Here is a 23,372-nt window from a genome sequence, read left to right as displayed (position 1 = left end):
CCTCCTGGCTCCTCCATCCTTTTGTTGTCTGTATGCGCCATCACAATACAGTTGGTATAGGATTAGAGCAGCAGCAAAAGTAAAGGCGGTGTGTTGTGATCTCAGAAATGGAGTGTTTTCTCTCTCTTCATCCTTCTTCCTTCATTGCCATCCCTTCTAACTCCAAATTCAAACACCATTGTTTCTCCAATCGCAAGCTCCTTCGTATTACTTGCTGTTCTTCTTCATCATCATCTTCTTCTTCTAAGGAATCCTTTGACTCGCTGCCTGTCGGCGACAACTCTTCCGGGTTCTCCTCTTTATCACTTAAAATTTCTTGCTATTTTAAAGTCTGAATTTGGAAATTGATGGTTTAATTTGTTGCTATATATTATAATTTCAATGATTTGGGAAAAGGGTAATTTGATTTGGGTTCATAATTTTTTAATGTGAATGAAAATTGAAGTGGGTATTATGAATTTTATGATGATTGAGTCCTCTATTTGATATAGTAGTAGTTGTAGATGTTACAGGATTTGTAGGAAAAGGGTTTGTTCTAAAATCCATATATTGTTGGTGTGTTTAAATTGTCTATTGCTGATTGCTAAGTTTTAATCAAATTGCCACTGAATTTTGTATCTTTATTGAAATTTCATTAGATTTTGTGATTTTTGTTGAAATTGGCATTGTATTTTATGATGTTTATTCAAATTGTTGTTGGAATTTGATGCCATCCCACTTGTAAAGTAGGAGTACTTAGTGTAAGTTAGTAAGTATAGGGTTCCTTATATTGTTGTAATCATATTATGCAGCAACTTTTGCATCATAGAGGGACCCGAGACGATCCAGAACTTTGTACAAATGCAGTCACAGGAAATTCAAGATAATATACGGAGTAGACGTAATAAGATATTTCTTCTCATGGAGGAGGTGAAATTCATATCTAAATTGTACATGGGTTGGTTCAATGTTACACATTGAACCCCCATTGCTTATTTCATTTTAGTGCTAATAGTATCAAGTAAAGCTGTTGTATTGATTTTAAATTATAATGTGATTATAGGTAAGGAGACTACGAATACAACAACGTCTCAAGGGGATAAAAGCTACTCATGAGGGTAATTTAGATGAGGTGAATGAAATGCCTGAGATTCCTTCATCTATTCCCTTCCTTCCTCATGTGGTAAGTCTTTGGGGAAACAGGCATTGCTAATTGTTTTTACTATCTACAATGTACAAAATGTAACTTTAGTTTTTTTCTTAGGGAGGATAAAGTTATAAGATTGTACAAGTTATATCTTGGATGAATTTTTATTCTGTTCTTATGAAGTGTGACTCTTCAATATTATCAATTCTCCTAAGCTTCCTGATGTTAACAATTTGTGTTTCATAATGCAGACTCCAAAATCATTGAAGAAACTATACTTGACGAGCTTTTCATTTATAGCAGGGATCATTGTCTTTGGAGGCCTTATAGCTCCATCTGTAAGCTTATGCCGTTTTCTTGTTTTATTCTTTCCACAATTGCTCTCTTGAAAGATTGGATAATATTGAGAAATATGTTGCACTCCTTTAATCCTTTTACTTATAATCAAAACACTGTAAGCTATACAGCAATTATTCCACTGAATAATGTCTGATATCAAGTCGCATGCTAATGAGGCTCTCCCAGTAACTTAAGTACTTTCAAATTAAATCAATGTTAAAAACAGAAAAATCAAATGAAATTCATACAACTCATGCTCATATCACCAATTTTTAATTCTGGTCTTCTGGAACACACTATCAAACTGATATTGTTCTTCAGATTACTGTGTCCTGTGAGGAAAATGCTTCAACTAAGTCCTAATTCGTATGCTTGTTGAATAATTTTTTGGCCAGTTGCAGAACTCTTTATTACTTTTTGAGTTTGGTGATATGTTATAATTTTTTTAATTCTCCATCTTTTTTTCACTGGCTAGCTGGCTCTGTATAAATTTCTATATGAAGGGAGGGGTGTTTAATCATCAATGTAGATTTGGAAACATAGAGCATACTTGACCTTGTGAGATATCAGTTTTTTACTTCTCCAATATCAACCTTGGAGACTTGTAATTGTCTCTGGCTTGGAAAGGATAAAGGAGACTTAATTCTTTACAGTTTTACTATGGATTACTTGCTGAATGGATTGTATAGAATCTGAACCTTATTAATTTTGCAGCTGGAATTAAAATTAGGTATAGGGGGCACGTCTTATGAAGACTTCGTTCGCAGCTTGCATTTGCCACTTCAACTGAGGTATGATTAGAAACAATGCTATATTATTTATAAGCTTAAAGATCACGCAAATGAATTTCAGTTGATTCAATTTGTCAAGAGAGATTAATTTCTTCAGAGCCAAGGATATATTATCAACGTTATGTTTTGTAAAACTATCAGTGACATTTGGACTTTCATTTTGACTGCCAATTTCAGTCAAGTCGATCCCATAGTGGCATCTTTTGCTGGTGGAGCTGTTGGAGTTATTTCAGCTCTGATGTTAATTGAAGTTAACAATGTGGAACAACAAGAGAAGAAAAGATGCAAATATTGCCGTGGATCCGGTACATGTTAACTTATTCTCGAAGCATTTAATTTTTGCTCTCTCTCATACAGCATTTTTGACTGGTTACCCACTGTTCACTTTCTCCTGATTCCTAATATGCAGCAACAAACTGTCTTTACTTGGAAATTATACATTTTGATAAGATTGCAATGGTGATGCCTCCTATTTCATCAGATAACTTTCATCATTTTCTTAATCTTTTTTATCTTAGAACTTCCTATATCCCTTTTCCTAATCTAGGCATCATGAGAATTTGTTTACTGATATTGTTATCACCTTTGATATGCTATGATAAAGTCTTTCTTGTGTTGAATTATGGTTGGTTGATTGTAACTGAAGGAGTAAATGTGAATTACTACTTATGAGGTTATTGTGCTGAGTAATGGTAAAGCAAAGTCTTAAAATTTGAAATGCTTCGCTATTCAGGAATATCAGGATATGTTACTATTGTGTCTGTATTCCTCATTTTCTGACAACATGTCTGATGTCAATCTTGCTTGGTCTCATTGTTGCACGGCATCATTCAGAATTAAAATTTTCATCTTTCTGAAGTAATTCATTAGCTGTCTTGCTTTGTCATTTCTTGTTTGCGTATTTCTTTTGCAGGGTATTTGGCCTGTGCTCGATGTTCTGCTAGTGGTGTGTGCTTAAGGACAGAACCAATTTCGATAAACGGTGGTTACAATCGCCCCTTGCGAGTGCCAACTACACAAAGGTGTTCAAATTGTTCAGGTGTAGGAAAGGTATACATTTCCATTGTGACTTGTTTTCAATTAATGTTTTTTATTTACTTCATATGTTGTTGTTGCCTTCTTTTTTTTCTCCTTAACTTATCCTTGAGAATTTGAGATTTTCTGAATCTGTACAAGATAGCAACCACGTTGAAATTTTTTGACAGTAGAACCAGTCTATAACAATAACATTACTCTAGTTCCTAAAGATACTTCCACCCTGCCATATGTAAGGAGCACTGGTGTCCACTGCTTCACCTGTCCTGTTGACCCTATATCTTATAAAAGGTGAATTTGCTTAGAAACACAAATCAACTATTCTAATTTATACATTATAATCTAGGAAAATTTGCCAAAAACCTCCTTATAAAACACTTTTTTTTTTTTTGTAAGAAACTACCTTATAAATTTTTTTTTTGTAAGAACACACTTTTTTTTTCTTTTTTTTTTTTTTTGGCAAGAACACACTTTAAGCCGAATTTTGACCTTTGACCTTGCATTCCAGCATTGACTTGGTCACATGAGGGGTACATGATCTCTTAAAACCACCCCTTTTAAAAATTTCCCCCTTTTTTCTTCACCGCCACCACCTCACTGCCACCCTCACCAACACCACCAGCTAAGTAAATAACTCTAGTGTCCACCCACTGGCAAATGGTTGAATTACATGTGGTCCAAGGATTTAAATGGCCTAGGGGTTCACCGTAAGGCCTTGTCCAAGCCAATTTCATTACTCTGCAAAAAAATACTACCTAATGAGGTTGCTTCCTCCAACATCATGCTAAACTGGCTGATACGTTCCTAAAGGCATGATGAGGCTTGATTTGTGACTCATTAGCCATCTGCTTCTTGGTTCTGGTCTGAAACAAGTGGAGGGCCTATGCCATGAACCTGGTTCTTGTGCTAGCTTTGTATCAACAAGGGTTGTAAACTCTCGAGTTTTATCAGAAGCTGTAATATTGACCACATCGAGTTCATCAATTGGCTGGATATTAATGTATATGAATCCTTTTTTTATTTCAGGTAATGTGTCCTACTTGCCTTTGTACTGGGATGATAATGGCAAGTGAACATGATCTCCGAATAGAACCATTCGAGTAAGATGGGACATTAACGCAGGTATTTTGGACTATCCAACTGGTGTTGTCTTTTAATGAGCACTTGTAAATTTATAAAAGTGATGTAGTAACCCAAAAGCAGTCCTTGAAGTAGAGGGTGGGGTGTATACCAGTGTGTAAGATTTGGTTGTATGACACCAATTTTTTTTTTCTTGTTGATCTATCAAACCACTGGTTGTAACAAAGCATGTTCACACAATTACTTAAAAAGAAAATTTGATACATCAGCTGAAAAAACACTCTTTCTCAATTCAGGCTGCACTGACATTTCTCAACATATCAGCTGAGTTTTACAATGATGATTAAAATTTTGCATCTATAGATAGGAACAATGATAACATAATATCAAAGGCTAAAACAAGCTTATTCCTGCTATGAACAAATAATTAAATGGTGTTCATCTTGTGTTTCTTTTTTGATCCCTTCTTTTACATGATGTTCCTCTTCAACCGAAAAAAAAAAAAAAAAAAAAAAAGGTTAGCATTCCTGTTCTTGTAACATAAGAAGGTTCTCTACACAAACATGTGCACTTCCGCAATGCTTCACATTAACATTGCTAATTTCCTTTTTATCCAAATCAACAGTAGCAACCTGTTGAAAAGCAATATGCACAAACACTTCCTTTAAGCTCATTGAATAACAAATAGGTCTGTCCACTAACGCGTAACCATAGAACTTGGGAATGGAAAACAACTTGGTCCAAGATCCAGCTGCGCCATATTCTTTCATTACCCAAAAACTGGTGCCACAATTCAACGTGCTGACAGAAAGACACAAGCTACCATCAAGTACTCCCACGAACATGTAAAAACTGTCCGTGGAATCGAAATAAGGAATCGGCAGATTACTAAAACGTTCATCCCTTAAATTAAAGGCAACAATAGGCCGTGGTTCTAACACTTCAGTGAGTTCATTCTTACTTATACCGCCATTCCAATGGATGGCATCATTAAGAAAGGCACAATACTTATTGTAAACAAAGTCGTAAGGAACACTAGGACTAGCCGCCTTTCTCCATGAACTATTCTTCAAACTATAAACCATAACATCACTCTCTATAGAGCTCATTTTCTCATTAAAATTCCGAATAATCCTCACACACCTATAGTCCCGAGAGAGGCTTTCATAACCGAACCCAAAATTGAACTTCGATCGATAATAACTAAATGGCGGGCTTACAGGCAACGACGGAACTGTTAAATAGGTTTGAGTGGTTGGGTTGTAAATTATAAGGGTGTGTTGAAATTCATAATTCTGGAGACAAAGCAATCCATTACACGATACCACCACATCAAAACTGCAATTAGCACCAGGGGTACGGCTCTTAAATGGATTAGCAAGGGGAATCGGATTATCAAATGTGTCAAAATCACTCAAATAAAGGCTGCGATTTTGGCAAACGAAGTGATGATTAGTTTTGGTGGCAAGTGATCGTTCTAGATGGAGGTCGACAAAATCAGAGCTGTTAATCAAATTATACCATAGCTTGCACACAATCTTGAATCGTAACAGAGATTTTGCAGGCAATCGTAACAGAATATCAACAATTAAATCTATAGGAAAAGACATTGATGTAATGCAATTCAAAATGACTAAGGGGTTGATAAACAACGCCCTCAATTCTCCAAGTAATGCCCACAAAATAAAAGGTAATCGTGAAAAATAGACAAATCTATGGTTAAGATGATTTAAACTAACAGAGAAATTCAAAGTAAGAGAAACTAAGAGAAAGAGATTACCAGAAATCTGGAATATAGGATTAAAGGAAGATTTGGATGACAATTTATGATTTTATGAGAGAAAAGTATTCTACTGAAGTATTGAAGTGAAGAAAGAGAAAGTTGTTGGATCCAAGTAACTCTCCACTTCCCTTTATTCTTGAATAATTCATTTACCCAGTCTTCCAGGCCGTCGTGGATTTCTTCAAGCTCCAACCCCGTATTATAGAGCATATGCCCTTGACCTGTACATAAAATATAGTTAGTGTGGTTGACATTCCAAACGCATCTCCTGCCATTGGGCGTTGCCTGCCTGTAAGTCGAGTGCTAAAGGTTGCTTGGGTGCACTGTCCCCTTCCCTGAATGGTTTCTCCAATCGCGTTTCCAGTACCCATGGTATGAAACTATGATTACAAAAACCAGGCGGGATGTCATCAGGTGATCATACCTTTGTATACGATGGCTTGGTTTCAGGTAACGTGTCCTTGCCTTTGTACTGGTATGATAATGGCAAATGAACATGATCTCCAAATAGAACTATTCGATTAATATGGGACATCAGCGCAAGTGTTTTGGACTGGTGATGTCTTTTAATGAGCATTTGTAAATTTTTTGATAAAAGTAGTGCTGCAGTAACCCAAAAGCAATCCTTGAAGTAGAGGACTAGAGAGTGAGGTGAATGCAAGGTGTAAGATTTAGTTGTACGATACCAACTTATTTCTTAATCTATCAAATGACTGATTGTAACAAAGTACGTTCACACAATTGCTTATAGAAAAATGATACAGCAGAATAATAATCTCTTTCACAAATTAAATCAGACTTCACCGTGACATTTCTCAAAATTACAGCAGAGTTTTACAATGAAAATAAATATTTGCTTCTATAAGAACAATAAAAATAGCAAAGGCTAAAAATAAGCTTAATACTATTACGTGCAAAAGATCAAATGATGTTCATAGATCTCATGTTTCTTTTTCGATCCCCTCTTCTCATGTGAGGTTCCTCTTCAACCAAAAAAGGTTAGTATTTTTATCCTCGAAGCATAAGAAGGTTCTCTACACAAACATGGGCATTTGTGCATCGAGGAAAATTAACTACCTTCACATTGCTAATTTCCATTGTATCCAAATCAACAGAAGCAACCTGCGGATAAGTAATATGCACAAACAATTTCTTTAAGCTCATCGAATAACAAATAGGTCTCTCCACTCCCCCGTAACCATAGATCTTGGAAAAGGAAAATAACTTCATCCAAGATCCAGCTGCACCATACTCTTTCATTACCCACAAATCAGTATCACTATTCAGCCCGCTAACAGAAAGACACAGGCTACCATCAAGTACTCCCACGAACATGTGAGCAAGGTCCATGGAATCGACATTAGGAATTGGCAGAGTACTAAAACGTTCATCCCTTAAATTAAAGGCAACAATAGGCCGTGGTTCATTAGCTTCATTCTCACTAAAACCACCATCCCAATGGATGGCATCATTAAGAAAGACAAAATTCGCATAATGGTAATCAAAATCGAAAGGAACACTAGGACTAGCCGCCTTTCTCCATGAACCATTCTTCAAGCTATAAACCATAACATCACTCTCAATAGAGCTCATTTCCACATTAAAATTCCGGATAATCCTAACACATCTATAGTCCCGAGAAATGCTTTCATAACCGAACCCAAAATTGAACATCGAACGAGGATAACTAAATGGCGGGCTTATAGGAAACGACGGGACTGTTGCATAGGTTTGAGTGGTTGGGTTGTAAATTATAAGGGGTTGTTGAAAATCATAACTCTGGAGACAAAGCAATCCATTACATGATCCCACCACACCAAAACCGCGATTATGATAATTCATAAACGGATAATCAAGCCGAATCGGGTTATCAAATGTGTTGAAATCACTCAAATAAAGATCAGAGGTTCTATAAACAAAGTGAAGATTAGTTTTGGTAGCAAGTGATCGTTCTAGATGGAGGTGGACAAAATCAGAGCTGTTAATCAAATTACACCATAATTTGCACACAATCTTGAATCGTAACAGAGATTTTGCAGGCAATCGTAACAGAATATCAACAAGCAATTCTACAGAAAAAGGCATATTCAATATTATGCAATTCAAATTAGGGTTTATGAGACTAATTAATCGTGAAAAATAGACAAATCTAGGGTTTAGATGATTTAAAGTAAAATAGAAATTCAAAGCAAGCGAAAATTAGAGAGAAGGAGATTACCAGAAAATCTGGAAAATAAGATTAAAGGAAGATTTGGATGACAATTTAGGAGAGAGAAGGATTCTACCATGAATTGAAGAGAGAAAATTTTGTTGGAGTATCGCTCCACTCCCCTTTATTTGATTGATTTACCCACTCATCCATTGTCGTGAGTCGTGACAGATTAATTGTTTTAATAGTCTACTAGGCTGTTTATCGATCCAAGACCGGACCAGACCGGCCCAGATTGGATCGAAAATTAGAATTTTAAGAACTACTGATTAAGCTGGGATCGAACCTGGACCAGACTGAAAAAATCGGTCTAAAACCCGAATCGGACCGCTTTGTACCGATTTAAGAATTTTTTTAAAAAGATTACTAAATTTTAATAAAGTTATGGAAAACATGAAAAAATAAATGTAAAGGAAAAAGTATATTTTAACGTCATTTTCACGTTTTTTTTTTTTTTTTTTTTTTGGTATGTTTGGTAAAAAAAAAACTTATAAAGTTCAAATTTTCTAAGCTAATTAAGGATAAGTTTTTCTAAGCTAATTAAGGATAATTTTAACCATTATCTAAGGTTTCACGCATATTTTTAATAAAAAAAAATCTGTCTAGTCCAAAATCGATATTTATAGGGTTTTGGACCGGTCCAAGGTGGTCCGGTCCATTTTTTCGGTCCGGACCGATTGAACACCCCTAATCTACATATGGGAAAATTCAAGTTTATCTTTGAGACATGGAAATATAATCGAAATATATCTCCTCTCAAACTATAATATTTTTATTTTCTAAATAATAAAACTGAAATAGTAAAGTGACATAAAAATAAATACATAAAATTATAAGAGTAGCTTAATTTGGAATGTTAATTTCTGAAGTTAACTTGGGCTCTCTCGTATGGTTGTGCCATATCAATTGTATGTTTCAAAAAAGAAATTGTAGAGGGTGTATGCGTACAAGGGGTAAAATTTAGGGGGTGTTTGGTATAAACATTGTTAATGAAACGGAAAGGATTCAAATAAATAGGGGAAAGGATAATGATAAACGTTACCCTTACCATATGTTTGGTATCCTAGTGGAATGGAAATAAGTTGAGTAGATTGTGATTGAGTAAGGAAACGTATTTTGTTTCCACTAATTTGTCAAGGGTAACAAATAGGGGGATTTTGTTACCCTTAGGAAATGGTATTTGTTACTTTTATTCATACCAAACAATTAGAAATGGAAACACTTAATTGAATCCGTTTCCTACATCTAAAATCATTATACCAAACACCCCCTTAGTTGTAAGTTTGTAACAAAGTACATTCACAATTTCAAACAATTGCTTAAAGATAATTTGATACAGCAAAATAATCTCTTTCCTAAATCAGGCTTCACTGTGACTTTCAAAATTAAAGCAAGAGTATTACAATGAAAATAAATACTAGTATTTTCATGTAGAAAATTTTGTTAATTACTACCTCAAAAAAGAGAGGTTTTGTGAATTACAACCCTAAAAATAAAGTTGTTAATTACTACCCTAAAACTGATTGAATTCAAGTGATTGTTACCCTTAAATCGCCTAATTAGGGGCTAATTAAGAAAAAGGGTAGCAATCACTTGAAGTTTTTTAGGGATAGTAATTTACAAAGCCTCTATTTTTGAGGTAATAATTAACAAAATTTCCTTTCATCTATAGGAACAAAGATAATAGCAAAGGCTAAAAAAAAGCTTAATACTACTACATGCAAAAGATCAAATGATGTTCATCTCATGTTTCTTTTTCAATCCCCTCTTCAGCTCTTCTCATGTGATGTTCCTCTTCAACCAAAAGAAGTTAGCAATTCAATCCTATCCTCGAAGCATCAGAAGGTTCTCTACACAAACATGGGCATCTGTGCATTGAGACAAATTAGCATCCTTCACACGTTCAATTTCCATTGTATCCAAATCAATCGAAGCAACCTTCCACTTAGTAGTCTGCACAAACAATTCCTTTAAGCTCATCGAATAACAAATAGGGTTGCCACACCCTCGTAAATACTAGTATTGAGTTTGGCAAATGAAAATAACTTGGTCCAAGATTCAGGTATGCCATACTCTTCCATCACCCACAGATGGGTGTCGCCCCAAGACTCTATTAACAACAAGGCACAAGCTCCCATCAAGTACGCCCACAAACATTCGACCAATTCCAATCGAAACTAAATTAGGAACCGGCAGAGTACCAAAACATTCTTCCCTTAAATTGAAGGTAACAATACTAACACTACGCAGTGGCTCGTTAGTAAAGCCATCCCAATGGATAGCACCATTAAGAAAGACGCTATCCGTATTATAGCAACCAAGAAATCGAAGATTGTAAGGAACATTAGGAGTAGCCGCCTTTCTCCATGAATCATCCTTCAAGCTATAAACCATAACATCGCTCTCAATAGAGTCCGTCATTGTACTGGTATTCCGATTAATCCTCACACATCTATAGTCCCGAATGATGCTTTCATAACCGAAAGCAACATTGGACAACTGTAGAGTGTAGGGCGCGCTTATTGCCATATTAGGCAACCATGGGAGTGATTTGTAGGTTTGAGTTGTTGGGTTGTAAATCAACAAGGGCAGGTCAGAAATCTCGAGACAAAGCAACCCATTACATGATCCAACCACACTAACACCGCCTTGATCACGGCTCTTAAACGGGTAATTAAGCGGATTCGAGTTATCAAATTTGTTGAAATCACTCAAATAAAGAGTTGTGGATTTAAAAACCAAGTGACGATTAGTTTTGGTGGCAAGTGATCGTTTTAAATTTTAAATGAAGGTCGACAAAATCAGAGCTGTTAATCAAATTATACCATGACTTGCACACAATCTTGAATCGTAACAGAGATTTTGCAGACAACCGTAACAGAATTTCAACAAGTAAATCTACAGGAAAAGGCATTATTGTATATTGCAATTTAAATTAGGGTTTATGAGAAATTAATTAATCGTGAAATTTAGACAAATCTAGGGTTAAGATGATTTAGAGTAACATATAAATTAGACCTGATCAAAACGCGGGCCGAGCTATGTTTGGGCCAGGCCGAAGCCAAAAAAATCATTTTTCAGGTCAGGCCATATTTTGGTCTGGAAATTATATGTCCAAAACCGTCAAAAATGATCGGGTTGTGCGGTCTTTTTGGACCATTTATGGCCATTCAAAACAATAAACAAAAATTGCATAAAAACACATTTTTTAAGCCCGTCTAAAAAAATCGGGCGAAAATAATCCAACAGGTTGGATGCTGGTGCAGCTAAAATAGTTATACCACGTCCTATAAAATGAACATTTAGTAAAAAAAAAAAAAAAAAAAAGAATTTAGAAACACGTAAAAAAGTGAAAATTTAGTACGTAGTAATAAAATTGAACATGTAAAAAAAATGAGTATTTAGTAATAAATGGTGAATACGTTAAAAATATGAACTTAGTATGTTAAAAATGAACAATTATCATACAATTATAAAATAAATGGACCATACCTAGTAAATTGAACATTTCAAAAAAATATATGAACACATTAAATAAAATGGACACGTCAAAGAAAAATTATGCATATTTAATTTATAAAATATGAACATGATTTTCATACATTCATATAGGTTCAATTTCATTGTATAAATTAAATATTGAAAAATAAATAAAATAAATCGTTAACATATTTTAGGACCAATTTTTGGTCGATTTCAGGTCGAGTCAATTCTGGTCTGGTCGTTTTGGGTCGTGTCAAGTTTGTTTCAGGTCACTAATATAAATTCACTTTAAAAAAATAGTTGGTAAAATACTTAACCATTTCACCCTATTCACTTCAGAAATCGGGTCACTTCGGGTCGGGTCAGTTGAGGTCGGGTCACTTTAGGTCGAATCAGGTCGGTTCGGGTCAAACAGTTCGAATTAAAATCGGGTCGGTCACATCAAGTTTCGAGTCACTTAGGATCGGGTCAAGTTTGAGTATCAGGTTAATCTCAAGTCGATACGGGGTCGAGTCAACTTTCTGGTCATTCGGGTTGGGTCAGGATTGCCAAGTCTACTTACAACTGCTTCAAGGCCGTCGTGAATTGCTTCAAGCTCCAACCGCATACTTTTAACAAGCCCTTGACGACATAAATATAGTTGGGGTGGTTGACATTCTAAACGCATCTCCTGCCACTCTTGGCAGCGATGCCGTTTCAGGAAATGTGTCCTTGCCTTTGTACTGGGATGATAATGGCAAGTGAACATGATTTCCGAATTGAACCATTTGATTAAGATAGGACATCAGCGAAAGTGGTTTGGACTACCCGACTGGTGATGTCTTTTAATGAGCACTTGTAAATATTTTGATAAAAGTGTTGTAGTAACCCAAAAGCAATCCTTGAAGTAGAGGGTGGGGTGTATACAAGGTGTAAGATTTAGTTGTTAGATGCCAACTTCTTTGTTGATCTATCAAAATATGGCCGATTGTAACAAAATACGTTCTCACAATTGCTTAAAAGAAAATTTGATACAGCAGAATCTCTTTCATAATTCAGGCTTCACTATAACACATTCAAAATTAAAGCAGAGTTTCACAATGAAAATAAATATTTATATATATAGGGACAAAGATAATAGCAAAGGCTATAAGCCTATAACAAGCTTAATACTACACAAACATGGGCAAAAGATCAAATGATCTTCATCTCATCTTTCTTTTCCGATCCCCTCTTCTCATGTGATGTTCCTCTTCAACCAAAAACGGTTAGCATTCCTATCCTCATAGCATAAGAAGGTTCTCTACACAAACATGAGCATCTGTGCATCGAGTAGCAACCTCCACAGGGCTAATTTCCATGGTATCCAAATCAATAGAAGCAACCTGCAAATAAGTAGTATGCACAAACAATTCCTTTAAGCTCATTGAATAACAAATAGGGCTCGCCACTTTCTCGTAGTAACCATTGTGCTTGGGAACAGAACATAACTTGGTCCAAGATTCAGGTGTGCCATACTCTTTCATCACCCACAGATGGGTGTCACCACTCAACTCACTAACAGCAAGACACAAGCTCCCATCAAGTACACCCACGAACATATGAACAATTTCCATGGAATCAAAATCAGGAATCGGCATAGTACTAAAACATTCATCCTTTAAATTGAAGACAACAATAGGCAGTGGCTCATTAGCTCCATTCTCAGTGATACCGCCATCCCAATGGATAGCACCATTAATAAAGACGCTCTTTGTATGATAGTAATCAAGATTGTAATGAACACTAGGAGTAGCCGCCTTTCTCCATGAATCATCCTTCAAGCTATAAACCATAACATCACTCTCATACGAGCCCGTTTCCTCCTTATAATTCCGAATAATCCTAACACATCTATAGTCCCGAGTGATGCTTTCATAACCGAACCCAAAATTGAACACCGATCCAGTATAACTAAACGGAGCACTTATAGGCAACAATGGGAGTGTTTTGTAGGTTTGAGTTGTTGGATTGTAAATCAAGAGGGGATGTTCAAAATCATAACTCTGTAGACAAAGCAACCCATTACATGATCCAACCACACCAACACCGCCATTATCGCAGTTCTTAAACGGGTAATCAAGGGAAATCGGGTTGTCAAATGTGTCGAAATCACCCAAATGAAGAATTGGGGTTTTATAAACAAAATGGAGATTATTTTGGGTGGCAATTGATCGTTTTAAATGGAAATTGACAAAATCAGAGCTGTTAATCAAATTACACCATAATTTGCACACAATCTTGAATCGCAACAGAGATTTTGCAGGCAATCGTAACAGAATATCAATAATTAATTCTACAGGAAAAGACATAATCATAAAAAGCAATTCAAATTAGGGTTTATGAAAAATGAATTAAACACGAAAATTAGACAAATCTAGGGTTTTAATGATTAAAATAATCAAATTAGAGGAAAATTAAAAAGGGAAAGAGAATACCAGAAAGTCTGTAATTCGGGATCAAAGCGAATAATTAGATCAAAATTTAGGAGAGAGAAAGTAAGAGGAAAATGCTCCTCCTCTTTACGTTTTTTGCATCCAAAAAAACAAAGATAGTTAAATTAAAACGATAATTACATTGATTGTTTGATTTATAAAACATGCGACAGTTTGGCCGAGTGGTCTAAGGCGCCAGATTTAGGCTCTGGTCCGAAAGGGCGTGGGTTCAAATCCCACAGCTGTCAATTTTTATTTTTTTTTCCAAAGTTGTACTAATGTTTTTCTTTTCTTTTTTTTTTTTTTTTTTTTTGACAATGGGAACTTCATAAATAAAGGACAAATTACAACCTAAGAGAACTAAAACAAGTAACTAAAAACAACCAAACCCACCTAGCTAAACATGCAAAAATAAAAAGGAAAACCTTGTGTATTGTTGCAGAACCCACATGCCCAAACGAACCCATAGAGAGGGTTTGCCACTTACTTGTAGATGGAAAACGAAGTGACTGGCCATACCCTTGAGCAACATACCAATTACCTCGGAGCCCGGATAACCATAAGGTTCGTACCAAAACCTTTTCTTGGACCAATAGTTGCCAAACGAACCAAAACCTTGAAGATGGACTGAGAATGCAAGCTAACACTAGAGAAGAGAACCGAAACTTGCACTGACACCTATGCAAATTTACGATGGAAGTAGTGAAGAGACCATACACCCAGAAGTCGAAAGCAGCACCCTGTTGTCGAAAAAAGAACCTATAATACGACTCCACTCCTAGGGATCTAAAAGCATAGCCACCTCCTAAGAGTCCAGGAGCCAACCCATGAGAGTCGTATTTTGTCACGACTCTTCCATGAGGAACCTTACACCAAAATGCAGGTTCCTTTCTTGCAATTCAACTTATATACAACGCAAGAAAATGGAGGACTTTGCTTACCCCAACCATTAAAGATGGGGAGCCTCCTTCAAGATTTAAATTTTTAATGATGACTATCTTTGTCATCACCAACACAGACACTAGGATGATAGTTACTGAATGAATACCCAAATCATCCCGCAACCAAGAAGCAACAGGAAACGCAAACAAACCTCTCCCCTCAAAATTAACTTCTCCATGCAAACTCCAAATGCAGGGAAAACTATCTACTTGCACGAATAACTCCAGCCTCTGGAAAATAGCACAGACACAGAGGACACTATAGAGGGAAGCCACATATTCAAAGTGACAACAACTCCCCATAACACAATCCCTCCCCGATAAAGCAACTAAACGGACCACCAAGCCAACAACCCAGGTACTACTCAGTTATACTACCCCTAAATCCAAGGCTATTGCCGACCAATCAGACTCCAAAAACAACCACCACACTTCATTAGCCTCCAAACGGAGAACTATCCGAAGAAACTCCAACTCATAAACAAACAGGGCAAGGGTATTATTGAAAACTAAACACACGAACAACAACACAAGCAAAAGAAGGCAATAAAACATAATTAAACCAAGACAAAACATAAACAACAACTTAACCAAAAAAAAACAGAGCAAAGAAAACTAGCAGACCACACAAAGCAACCTGTGAGTACCATATGAAGCAAGGAGTACTCAGGCTATCGCACCGGCAGAAACGAGCACTACAAACTATCCTTAAGGCCAACAAAGAAGACCACCTCACCTGAATCAAACCTTGGATTAAGGGAGGAAAACCCTAGTCTTAACTTCACTTTTACCGTCGGGAAAACAATTAACGAAATTCCTTTCGACGGCGGCGTTAAGAATAGCCTTGGCTCCTTGATTAGTTGGACAATTCCGACACCCTTAACGACACACCAACCTGATAACCACCGATGGACTTGAAGACAACAATTTCTCTGCTAGTCCCCTGATTCCACTGTCTAAACCTTAAATCAACCTTAAAAACAAGAAAACAAACTACAGAAAGCCTAAAAATATCGACTTAAAATATCGACTCGCCGGCGATGGCAAGGAGAGAGCGCTGATCGCCGGCGAGTTGTAGCTAAAAATTGGGAAACGGTGGAAGCAGTGGGGATAAGGGCTGGGTTTTCTAGAGAGAAAAAGTAAAAGTGTTAGTTTGTACTAATGTTTTTCGTTAATAGAATTCAAACTGTCAATTTTTTAACTGTAATATGAAATAAAGGTAATTCATCCAATAAATTTATTCGTATTATGTTTTTAATCAATAAGTTTAAATCTTTCAATTGAATTTAATTTATTCGAGCAAACGAAATAATGAAATATATAAATAAAACTGGATACTAATAGACCCTTTAAGGCTTTAATAAATTCTACAAGTGAACATACAATTCATTGTACAATATGTACACACTTCAAATTGGTCAAGCTTTAAGCAAGCTAGCAATCTAAGATTCTAAGCACACCACCAACCACACAACCACCTTCATTGTGACCGATAAATGATACCCTAGTTTATGATCATATAAACCCAAATTGCCAAGTGTTAAGGCTCATGATTAATTGGCCTAAATGTCTTCACTCTAACAATCTTTATGGGTCAGGATCTACGGAGTAGTTTGCTGGCAAAAAAATAAATAATAAAAAAAATTAAGAGAAAACTAAGACACGACCAAGCTAAGTTAAAATGTCCATTAATAATACAGAGTAGAATAAATTCCAATGTTATATTGTAATTATAAAAAGGAGTACAAAGTAAGGACTTGGATAATTTCAACCAGATTAATTTTTTTGATTTAATTACCCAAATGCCACTAGATTTGGAGGAAGCTCCAATAAATGTATTTTTATCATGAGGCAATATTATTGGATTTTTTATTAGTTAAAACCGGTACAGATTGCTACTGCCTACTATTGTTAGCAACTTCATCCATTTTTACCGAAAATACTACACTTTTAACCCTATCAATATAAAAAAAGTTTAATTTTCTCTCTAATAAGATCAATTAGGGCATGTTCTGATTTACTAAACTGAATTGAGTTGAACTAAATTGAGCTAAACTGATTGGAGCTTAACTGAACTAAACTAAAAAAAATTGTTTACGGGAGAAAGAAATTAGAAACTGAATTGATTGAAGCTGAACTGAACTGAAATAATTGAAGCTGAACTAAATTGTTGAAGCTTAACTGAATAATTGAAGTTGAACTGAACTGAATAATTAAAGCTCAACTGAACTGAAATAATTGAAGCTGAACTTAACTGAATTAAACTAAAATTGCCGAACTCTGACTAGGCCGTTTTTTTTTTTTTTTTTAAACTAACCCCACTTTGAAACTAGTATTGCTTGGAGCTTCGAAGAGAGAGAGCAAAAAAATGGCGAGAACGATTCGAAACAAACTCGGATTAACTCAGTTGGTAACTCAGTCCAACATTCTAGGGTTCAATTTAGGGATAAAATCATGCAATAGTAGGAGATTGTTGGAAACCCTAGCATTTGAAGAAGTAAGATCCTCGGATGCAATTGATAAGCCATCTGATTGTACTGCATTCATTCTTCACGGCCTTTTGGGTTCCGCAAGAAATTGGCGATCATTTGCTCGCAATCTTTCTTCTTATCTCTCCACTAATTCCTCCTCTGGTAAGTTCCTTCTCTTTCTTTGATTTTTTGCAATTTTTTAGTTAATTTTGTGCTTTAATTTTGTTCAATTGAGAAAAGTTGTGATTTTGTATCCTAAAATCTGTATTTTTCTAGTTGTGTTTGGATAATTTTATGGTTGGTAATTTTGTGATGATTTGTTGAGCCATTTTAAGCCAATTTTATCAAGAGCTGAATTAGATGATTGTATCTGTATTTTTTTTTTTTGGTATTATTGATTTATAATAGACGCTCAATATTTAGTTAGAGGGGTGGTATAAAGATAATTGTTGTATGGTGGTGAATAGTGGATATAACAATGCCATTTTTTGTAATTGAAAAGGCTGATTGATAGAGTAAACATTGAAGATCATGAATTAGTACTTAGGGTGTCAATCATGGCTCAGGTTTCTGAGTCATTGTCATACCCTTCCTATGGCGTTGTTAGCTTATCAATCACCGCTTGCTTGGTGTTACCTGATTCGTTTATCCCTTTGCAAACTGCAATCTCGAGAAAAAAAAAAAAATTACATTATTTGGTATGTCCTGGAATCCGTCCTGATAGCACACTTTTGGGCTATTTTGACAATATAGATAGTGTATTGCATTCCGGCACTCAATAATGTATTAGGTAATACTAGGCTTGCTAGATAGAGGGATTCTGGATTCTGTGATGAGGATTGGTGAGACTGAGGCCCTGTGTGGATCTCTGGCTTGGTTGTATCGGATCTTCTGTTTTTTTTCCCATTAATGTAAGCCCTTACTTTTCATTTTGGAAACAAAAGATAAACTATTTCCAACCTCTTGTTTTGAGTCTTGAGTTCTACACAGTTTTTGTGTTTGGACTAATTTTTGTAAGTTGTTAGATCCATTCGTGATAGGGAAGGAGTATATGTATCTAGTGAAGCAATGACATGCAACAAACCCTGTGGTCCAAAAGTCCTAATTCTCGTTCATTCTCTATAAAACTTATTGCAAAGAAGGGGAGAACTGTATGATCTTAGCTTTATCATTTTGTAGAATGGAGATTGGTGCTTGTTGATTTAAGAAATCATGGGAATTCAGCTGCGGTGCAAAGTCTTCGCCCACCACATGACCTGGACAATGCTGCTGCCGATTTGGCTAATCTAGTGAAATCTCAAAGTTGGGATTGGCCTGATGTTGTTATAGGGCATTCCTTAGGTGGCAAGGTTGCTTTGCAGTTTGCTCAGGGTGGGTCTAGTGGAGATTATGGTGATTCCATATCATTGCCAAAACAGGTATGAATTTGTTACCGCCATGTAATTAATGAATAACTGAGAGTTGCTCTTGGATTTTTGAGTTGAAGCAATTGTATACGAAGTATTAGTTTTGTAATTAATAACCTAGAATCCTCTAATTGTCAATTTGTCATCCGTTTGTGAGATATATGCATTGTGCATTAATTTTTTTGTGCACCCCTTGCTTCTATAGTACATCTGATTCTAGATACTTTGTAACATTAGCTTTAAAGTTTGAACAATGTTTGCTGTGATACATAATACTGTATTTTTTTTTACTGTGTGGATATTGCTGGGTAAAAATGATGAACATCAGCTGCCGCTGGTCACTTGTCTGCTGATTGCGACTTATATGATTTCAAAGAATTCTTGACTTAATAGATTTCAGTTTTGCTGCGTGACATATGTGATAAATGGTACTCTATATTTCCCTTTTTGTTTGTCCAATTGCAATATTGTTAGTCAACTTTTAATTACTTTGACCACTAATCATCACTAACCTAGAAAAAATAATATATTCATGTGAGATCTTGTTGGATTGTTCTTAATGTCTACTTTAGAATATCTCATTTTATAACCTTTTGCATAAACGGAATGGAGATATTTTACATTTTCAGACGTGTCTTGAAAACCATATAGAGTCAAATGGGGCAAACAAATATCATAGGCCACAATATAATGCTCCTGGTAAAATTTAAACTAGACTTCGGTGTTATCATGTCTTTTGTCTTGTATGCTATACTGATGTAGAACGTAAATATTGGATCATTCTCTGATACAGTTTCTTTCTGATTGTCTTTCATTATGATGATTGGGTATCTTTTTATCATCATATTAGCTGCACGTTTCTGCTTGCTCTTTACTTTTCAACTTTATGAATGTATGTTGCTTTAGCTTCCATGTTTACATGATGCAGAACAGTTATGGGTACTGGATTCGGTGCCCGGAGTTGTGAATCCTGAAGACAGTAGTGGAGAAGTAGAGAAAGTTTTGGAGACCTTGCAAAGTCTTCCTTCACAAATCCCTTCTAGAAAGTGAGGACACTTGAAACTTTCTTCTTGTCAGGATCTTATAAACTTTTTGTTAATGTGAACCAGCTCATGTCCTTGGCCAGTTAACCCTCTTAAGTATGTTCACTTTGTTGTATTAGATAATTGTTGTTATATCATCATTAGACTCACGAAAATACATCACTTCTAACCAAATGTGCTACTCTTTTTTAATCATCATTAGACGTCACCTGTTCATCTTGATTCCTAAACTTGTTTGGTGGCTGTTGAATCTTCTTAGGGCAACAAACATAGTGAAATGCTGCGCTGACAAAGTAATAAGAGCTGGGGGTTTGACATTGGATCCCAGAAATTATCCTGCTAATTTTGTTGTACTAAGTCTACTAATCAAACATCTGACTCAGCTCTTTAGCGTTTACAACAATCAAGTCATTCATACTGAGAAAGTGAGAAACTTATACTTTTTATCTGCTCCCCATTCTCCTAATTAGAATGCAAATTTGGTTATAAGGTTTGAAGAGCACAAGGGGTTGAAGCACCAAATATCAGCTCAGTAAAGAGGCCTACTGGTTGGTTGAAACAAGAGATCCTGCTTAGGTCTTGTCATGTCTAGAAATTGATCGACCACTTTCTTACATGGCACCACTTATTTTGCTCTTTGTGCTCAAAATTTTATCTTTTTTCTTATTAAACCATCATAGATTGTGTTATAATCTCCTGCAGGTGGCTTGTGGAACACATGATAAAGCTGGGGTTTCCAAAGTCATTGTCGGAGTGGCTTGGCACAAACCTAAAGAAATCTAATGGTCATGAGACATGGGCATTTAACCTTGAAGGTGCATTTCAGATGTTCAATTCTTACAGGTCCGCTAATTTTTATTTTTTTTCACCTTTGCCCATATATGCTTAGTTTCTCAGCCCATTGACCTTCTGCACAATGGTGGTTCTTATTTAATTTCAGGGAGAAGGACTACTGGCCTCTCCTAGAGAACCCTCCGAGAGGAATGGAAATTTCAATTGTACAAGCTGAAAACAGTGATAGATGGGATCCATATGTTATACAGAGGCTTGAATCTCTTACCAGGAAGGAAAGAGATGGATCTGAGGGAAAATTTTCTCTTCATGTTCTTCCTAAAGCTGGGCATTGGGTTCACGTAGATAATCCAAAGGGACTCCTGGAGATTGTTGCTCCCAGGATTGCTTCGTTGAAATAAGGCTATATGAAGGATAAAGAAAGGTCTTGGTGACTTCTACAACAATGTATCGGTAGATACTCTGGTTTAAATTGTTTCTGCCATCCTGCAAAGGTGTGCATTAAACTAAATAATTACAAACCTAAATTCTCAGTCGTCGTGTGTAATGAAGCTTTTTGTTGATTTGTCAGCAATAATATCTAATTAATTGCTGTTTAGTGGGTTCTACGCTGTGCATTGTAAAATTGACTGGTTAAGAGAAATTTCTAGCATTTAAGCAAAAAAATTCAACATTCATTTCATTAATCAATATACTTTTATGATGATGGGAACAGAATTGATGAATGCATATATTGTGGGCATGGCTGTAGATGCTTGTGGTACATTGTTTGATTGTTTCTCTTTACGTTTTTTAAATATGGTGCAACTGTATTGATTGTTATTTGTTCGATTGAGGAGCCTCAGTAGGGGATTAATAATGTTTCTGGTGAGGCTTTTTATGTTGATGATGATGGTGGTGGTGGTGATGGTTATATAGATGATCTCCATGATGATGACTTTCATCGGGATGGGGAGTCGCTACTGCAAACTGTATTGGAAATTGAGCAGCCTCCATCGGGTCCAAGACATGATAGTGAAGTCTATTGTGGTGATCTTCATAAGGACCTCGAGCTTTTACAAGTGTCTCTGTCGAAATTTGAGCATTGGGGATATGGAGATGGTTATGACCCCTCTTATGGTGGTGGTGGTGATGATGATGACGGCGATGGTGGTGGTGACGATAAAAATTTGCCTTCATTGGGTAATACTCCAAAGCCTTATCTTCTTCATGGTAGACATGATGGTGATGACCATGAAGGTAACGTTGCTTCTCACTAAGTCTGCGATGAAGCCATCCTGAAGCTGATTCTGGACTTGAGGTCATTTCAAGATTTGGATTCACTGAATTCAACTTCAAGGGATAAGCTTCCTGTGTATCAAGTCCAATATCACAGTAAGATTGAATATACAAAACTACAAGTAACTTCAAAAACTTTTGTTATACTCCCTAGTATGCTGCTAACTCATTTAACAACGCCTACTGAATAATTAGAAAGTATACGTTACCTTTGAGTTTTAATTAGAAAGTATACGTTACCTTTGAGTTTGAGTTGACATCCTGCTGATCAATAAGATTATCGGATAATACTTGATAAAACAATGCGAAACAAAGTAGAATTGAAAACATGTTAATTTTCATCATCTTTGTTTTAAACTCGGCGTACTTCAGAACTTGCAGAAAATTTTCCAGAATTAGTTATGTGTATTTGGTGTTGATGAGTCGATTTGAGTTCTGTTCAGTAGCATTTATCTACCCAAATTGACATGCTGTAGGTATAAAATTGGTGATCTAATTGGTAAGATTTGAGACTTTTTCTCAAAAAGGATGTTAGGTTAAAATCATTTCGACTAGATGTGATCTAAGATTTAGCTTGAAAATATTGGAAAATTTTCAGCTCCATAAAATTTAGGAAGTTCTTATATGTTTGTTGGGGGTATCGGATGGGATCTTGTGTTTTGCAAAAAGCGTAAATACAGATTTTTGTTGAAGGCATATCATGCATTTGTGTATTATACATGCACTAAAAAGTTTTGATGACCTTATGTTCTTTCATTCAACCATTTACAACTCCTTGTATTTCTTCACGTACTCTGAACATGTGCGAGGTGGTTGATCGCAAGGGGCCCCCTAAGTGAAACTACTATAAAAAGGCCCCGGTTTTTGAAATTTACCTATACAAAGTAAATAGAAAACTTGTTAATCAATAATCTTTTTCTTCAATTTATCATACTTCTATAATTGAATTTAGTAAAACATTTTTACTCAAAAAAAAATGATTTAAGAGCCCAATTTAACAAAATTACACTGGACCACTTTTTGTGTTAGCATTTGTAGCCCCACCTCTGATATATTTCATAATCTTACATGACATCCACATAGTGTATTTCTTTAGGTTGACCATTAGTCGCTTAATTTATCAGAAAGAGACCTTTACAAAA

General features: G+C 35.8%; 4 protein-coding genes, 1 long non-coding RNA gene and 1 other non-coding gene across 6 annotated transcripts; 3 read left to right on the top strand and 3 right to left on the bottom strand.

Moving 5' to 3' along the window:
• LOC145617459 (protein ORANGE-LIKE, chloroplastic-like) lies at window positions 1–4,689 on the top strand. The gene is made up of 8 exons (XM_081672161.1): window positions 1–289; window positions 792–909; window positions 1,043–1,162; window positions 1,378–1,464; window positions 2,180–2,256; window positions 2,434–2,561; window positions 3,170–3,306; window positions 4,318–4,689. Exons 1-8 carry the CDS (start codon window positions 108–110, stop codon window positions 4,393–4,395), a joined length of 927 nt encoding a protein of 308 aa, XP_081528287.1. The 5' UTR covers window positions 1–107; the 3' UTR covers window positions 4,396–4,689.
• Window positions 4,690–4,889: 200 nt separating this feature from the next.
• On the bottom strand, window positions 4,890–6,525 carry LOC145617076 (F-box protein CPR1-like). Its single transcript, XM_081671770.1, has 3 exons — window positions 6,444–6,525; window positions 6,308–6,375; window positions 4,890–6,158 (listed from the first exon to the last, which is right to left on the bottom strand). The coding sequence occupies exons 1-3, from the start codon at window positions 6,523–6,525 to the stop codon at window positions 4,890–4,892; spliced, it is 1,419 nt and encodes a 472-aa protein (XP_081527896.1).
• Window positions 6,526–6,915: 390 nt separating this feature from the next.
• On the bottom strand, window positions 6,916–8,515 carry LOC145618403 (uncharacterized). The gene is made up of 2 exons (XR_014107910.1): window positions 8,373–8,515; window positions 6,916–7,276 (listed from the first exon to the last, which is right to left on the bottom strand). It is a non-coding gene; the product is annotated as an uncharacterized LOC145618403 (long non-coding RNA).
• Window positions 8,516–12,819: 4,304 nt separating this feature from the next.
• Window positions 12,820–14,386, bottom strand: LOC145618122 (F-box protein CPR1-like). Its single transcript, XM_081672912.1, has one exon. It carries the CDS (start codon window positions 14,180–14,182, stop codon window positions 13,109–13,111), a length of 1,074 nt encoding a protein of 357 aa, XP_081529038.1. The 5' UTR covers window positions 14,183–14,386; the 3' UTR covers window positions 12,820–13,108.
• An 81-nt stretch (window positions 14,387–14,467) lies between these two features.
• TRNAL-UAG (transfer RNA leucine (anticodon UAG)) lies at window positions 14,468–14,547 on the top strand. The gene has a single exon. It is a non-coding gene; the product is annotated as a tRNA-Leu (tRNA).
• A 3,042-nt stretch (window positions 14,548–17,589) lies between these two features.
• On the top strand, window positions 17,590–21,634 carry LOC145618007 (uncharacterized). The gene is made up of 5 exons (XM_081672782.1): window positions 17,590–17,873; window positions 18,891–19,129; window positions 20,051–20,163; window positions 20,863–21,003; window positions 21,101–21,634. The coding sequence occupies exons 1-5, from the start codon at window positions 17,609–17,611 to the stop codon at window positions 21,351–21,353; spliced, it is 1,011 nt and encodes a 336-aa protein (XP_081528908.1). The 5' UTR covers window positions 17,590–17,608; the 3' UTR covers window positions 21,354–21,634.
• Window positions 21,635–23,372: the final 1,738 nt, after the last annotated feature.

The sequence above is a fragment of the Chenopodium album genome, chromosome 26, assembly GCF_948465745.1.
Source record: "Chenopodium album chromosome 26, dcCheAlbu1.1, whole genome shotgun sequence".
Lineage (NCBI taxonomy): Eukaryota > Viridiplantae > Streptophyta > Magnoliopsida > Caryophyllales > Amaranthaceae > Chenopodium > Chenopodium album.
This window is presented reverse-complemented; position numbering and strand designations above follow the sequence as displayed.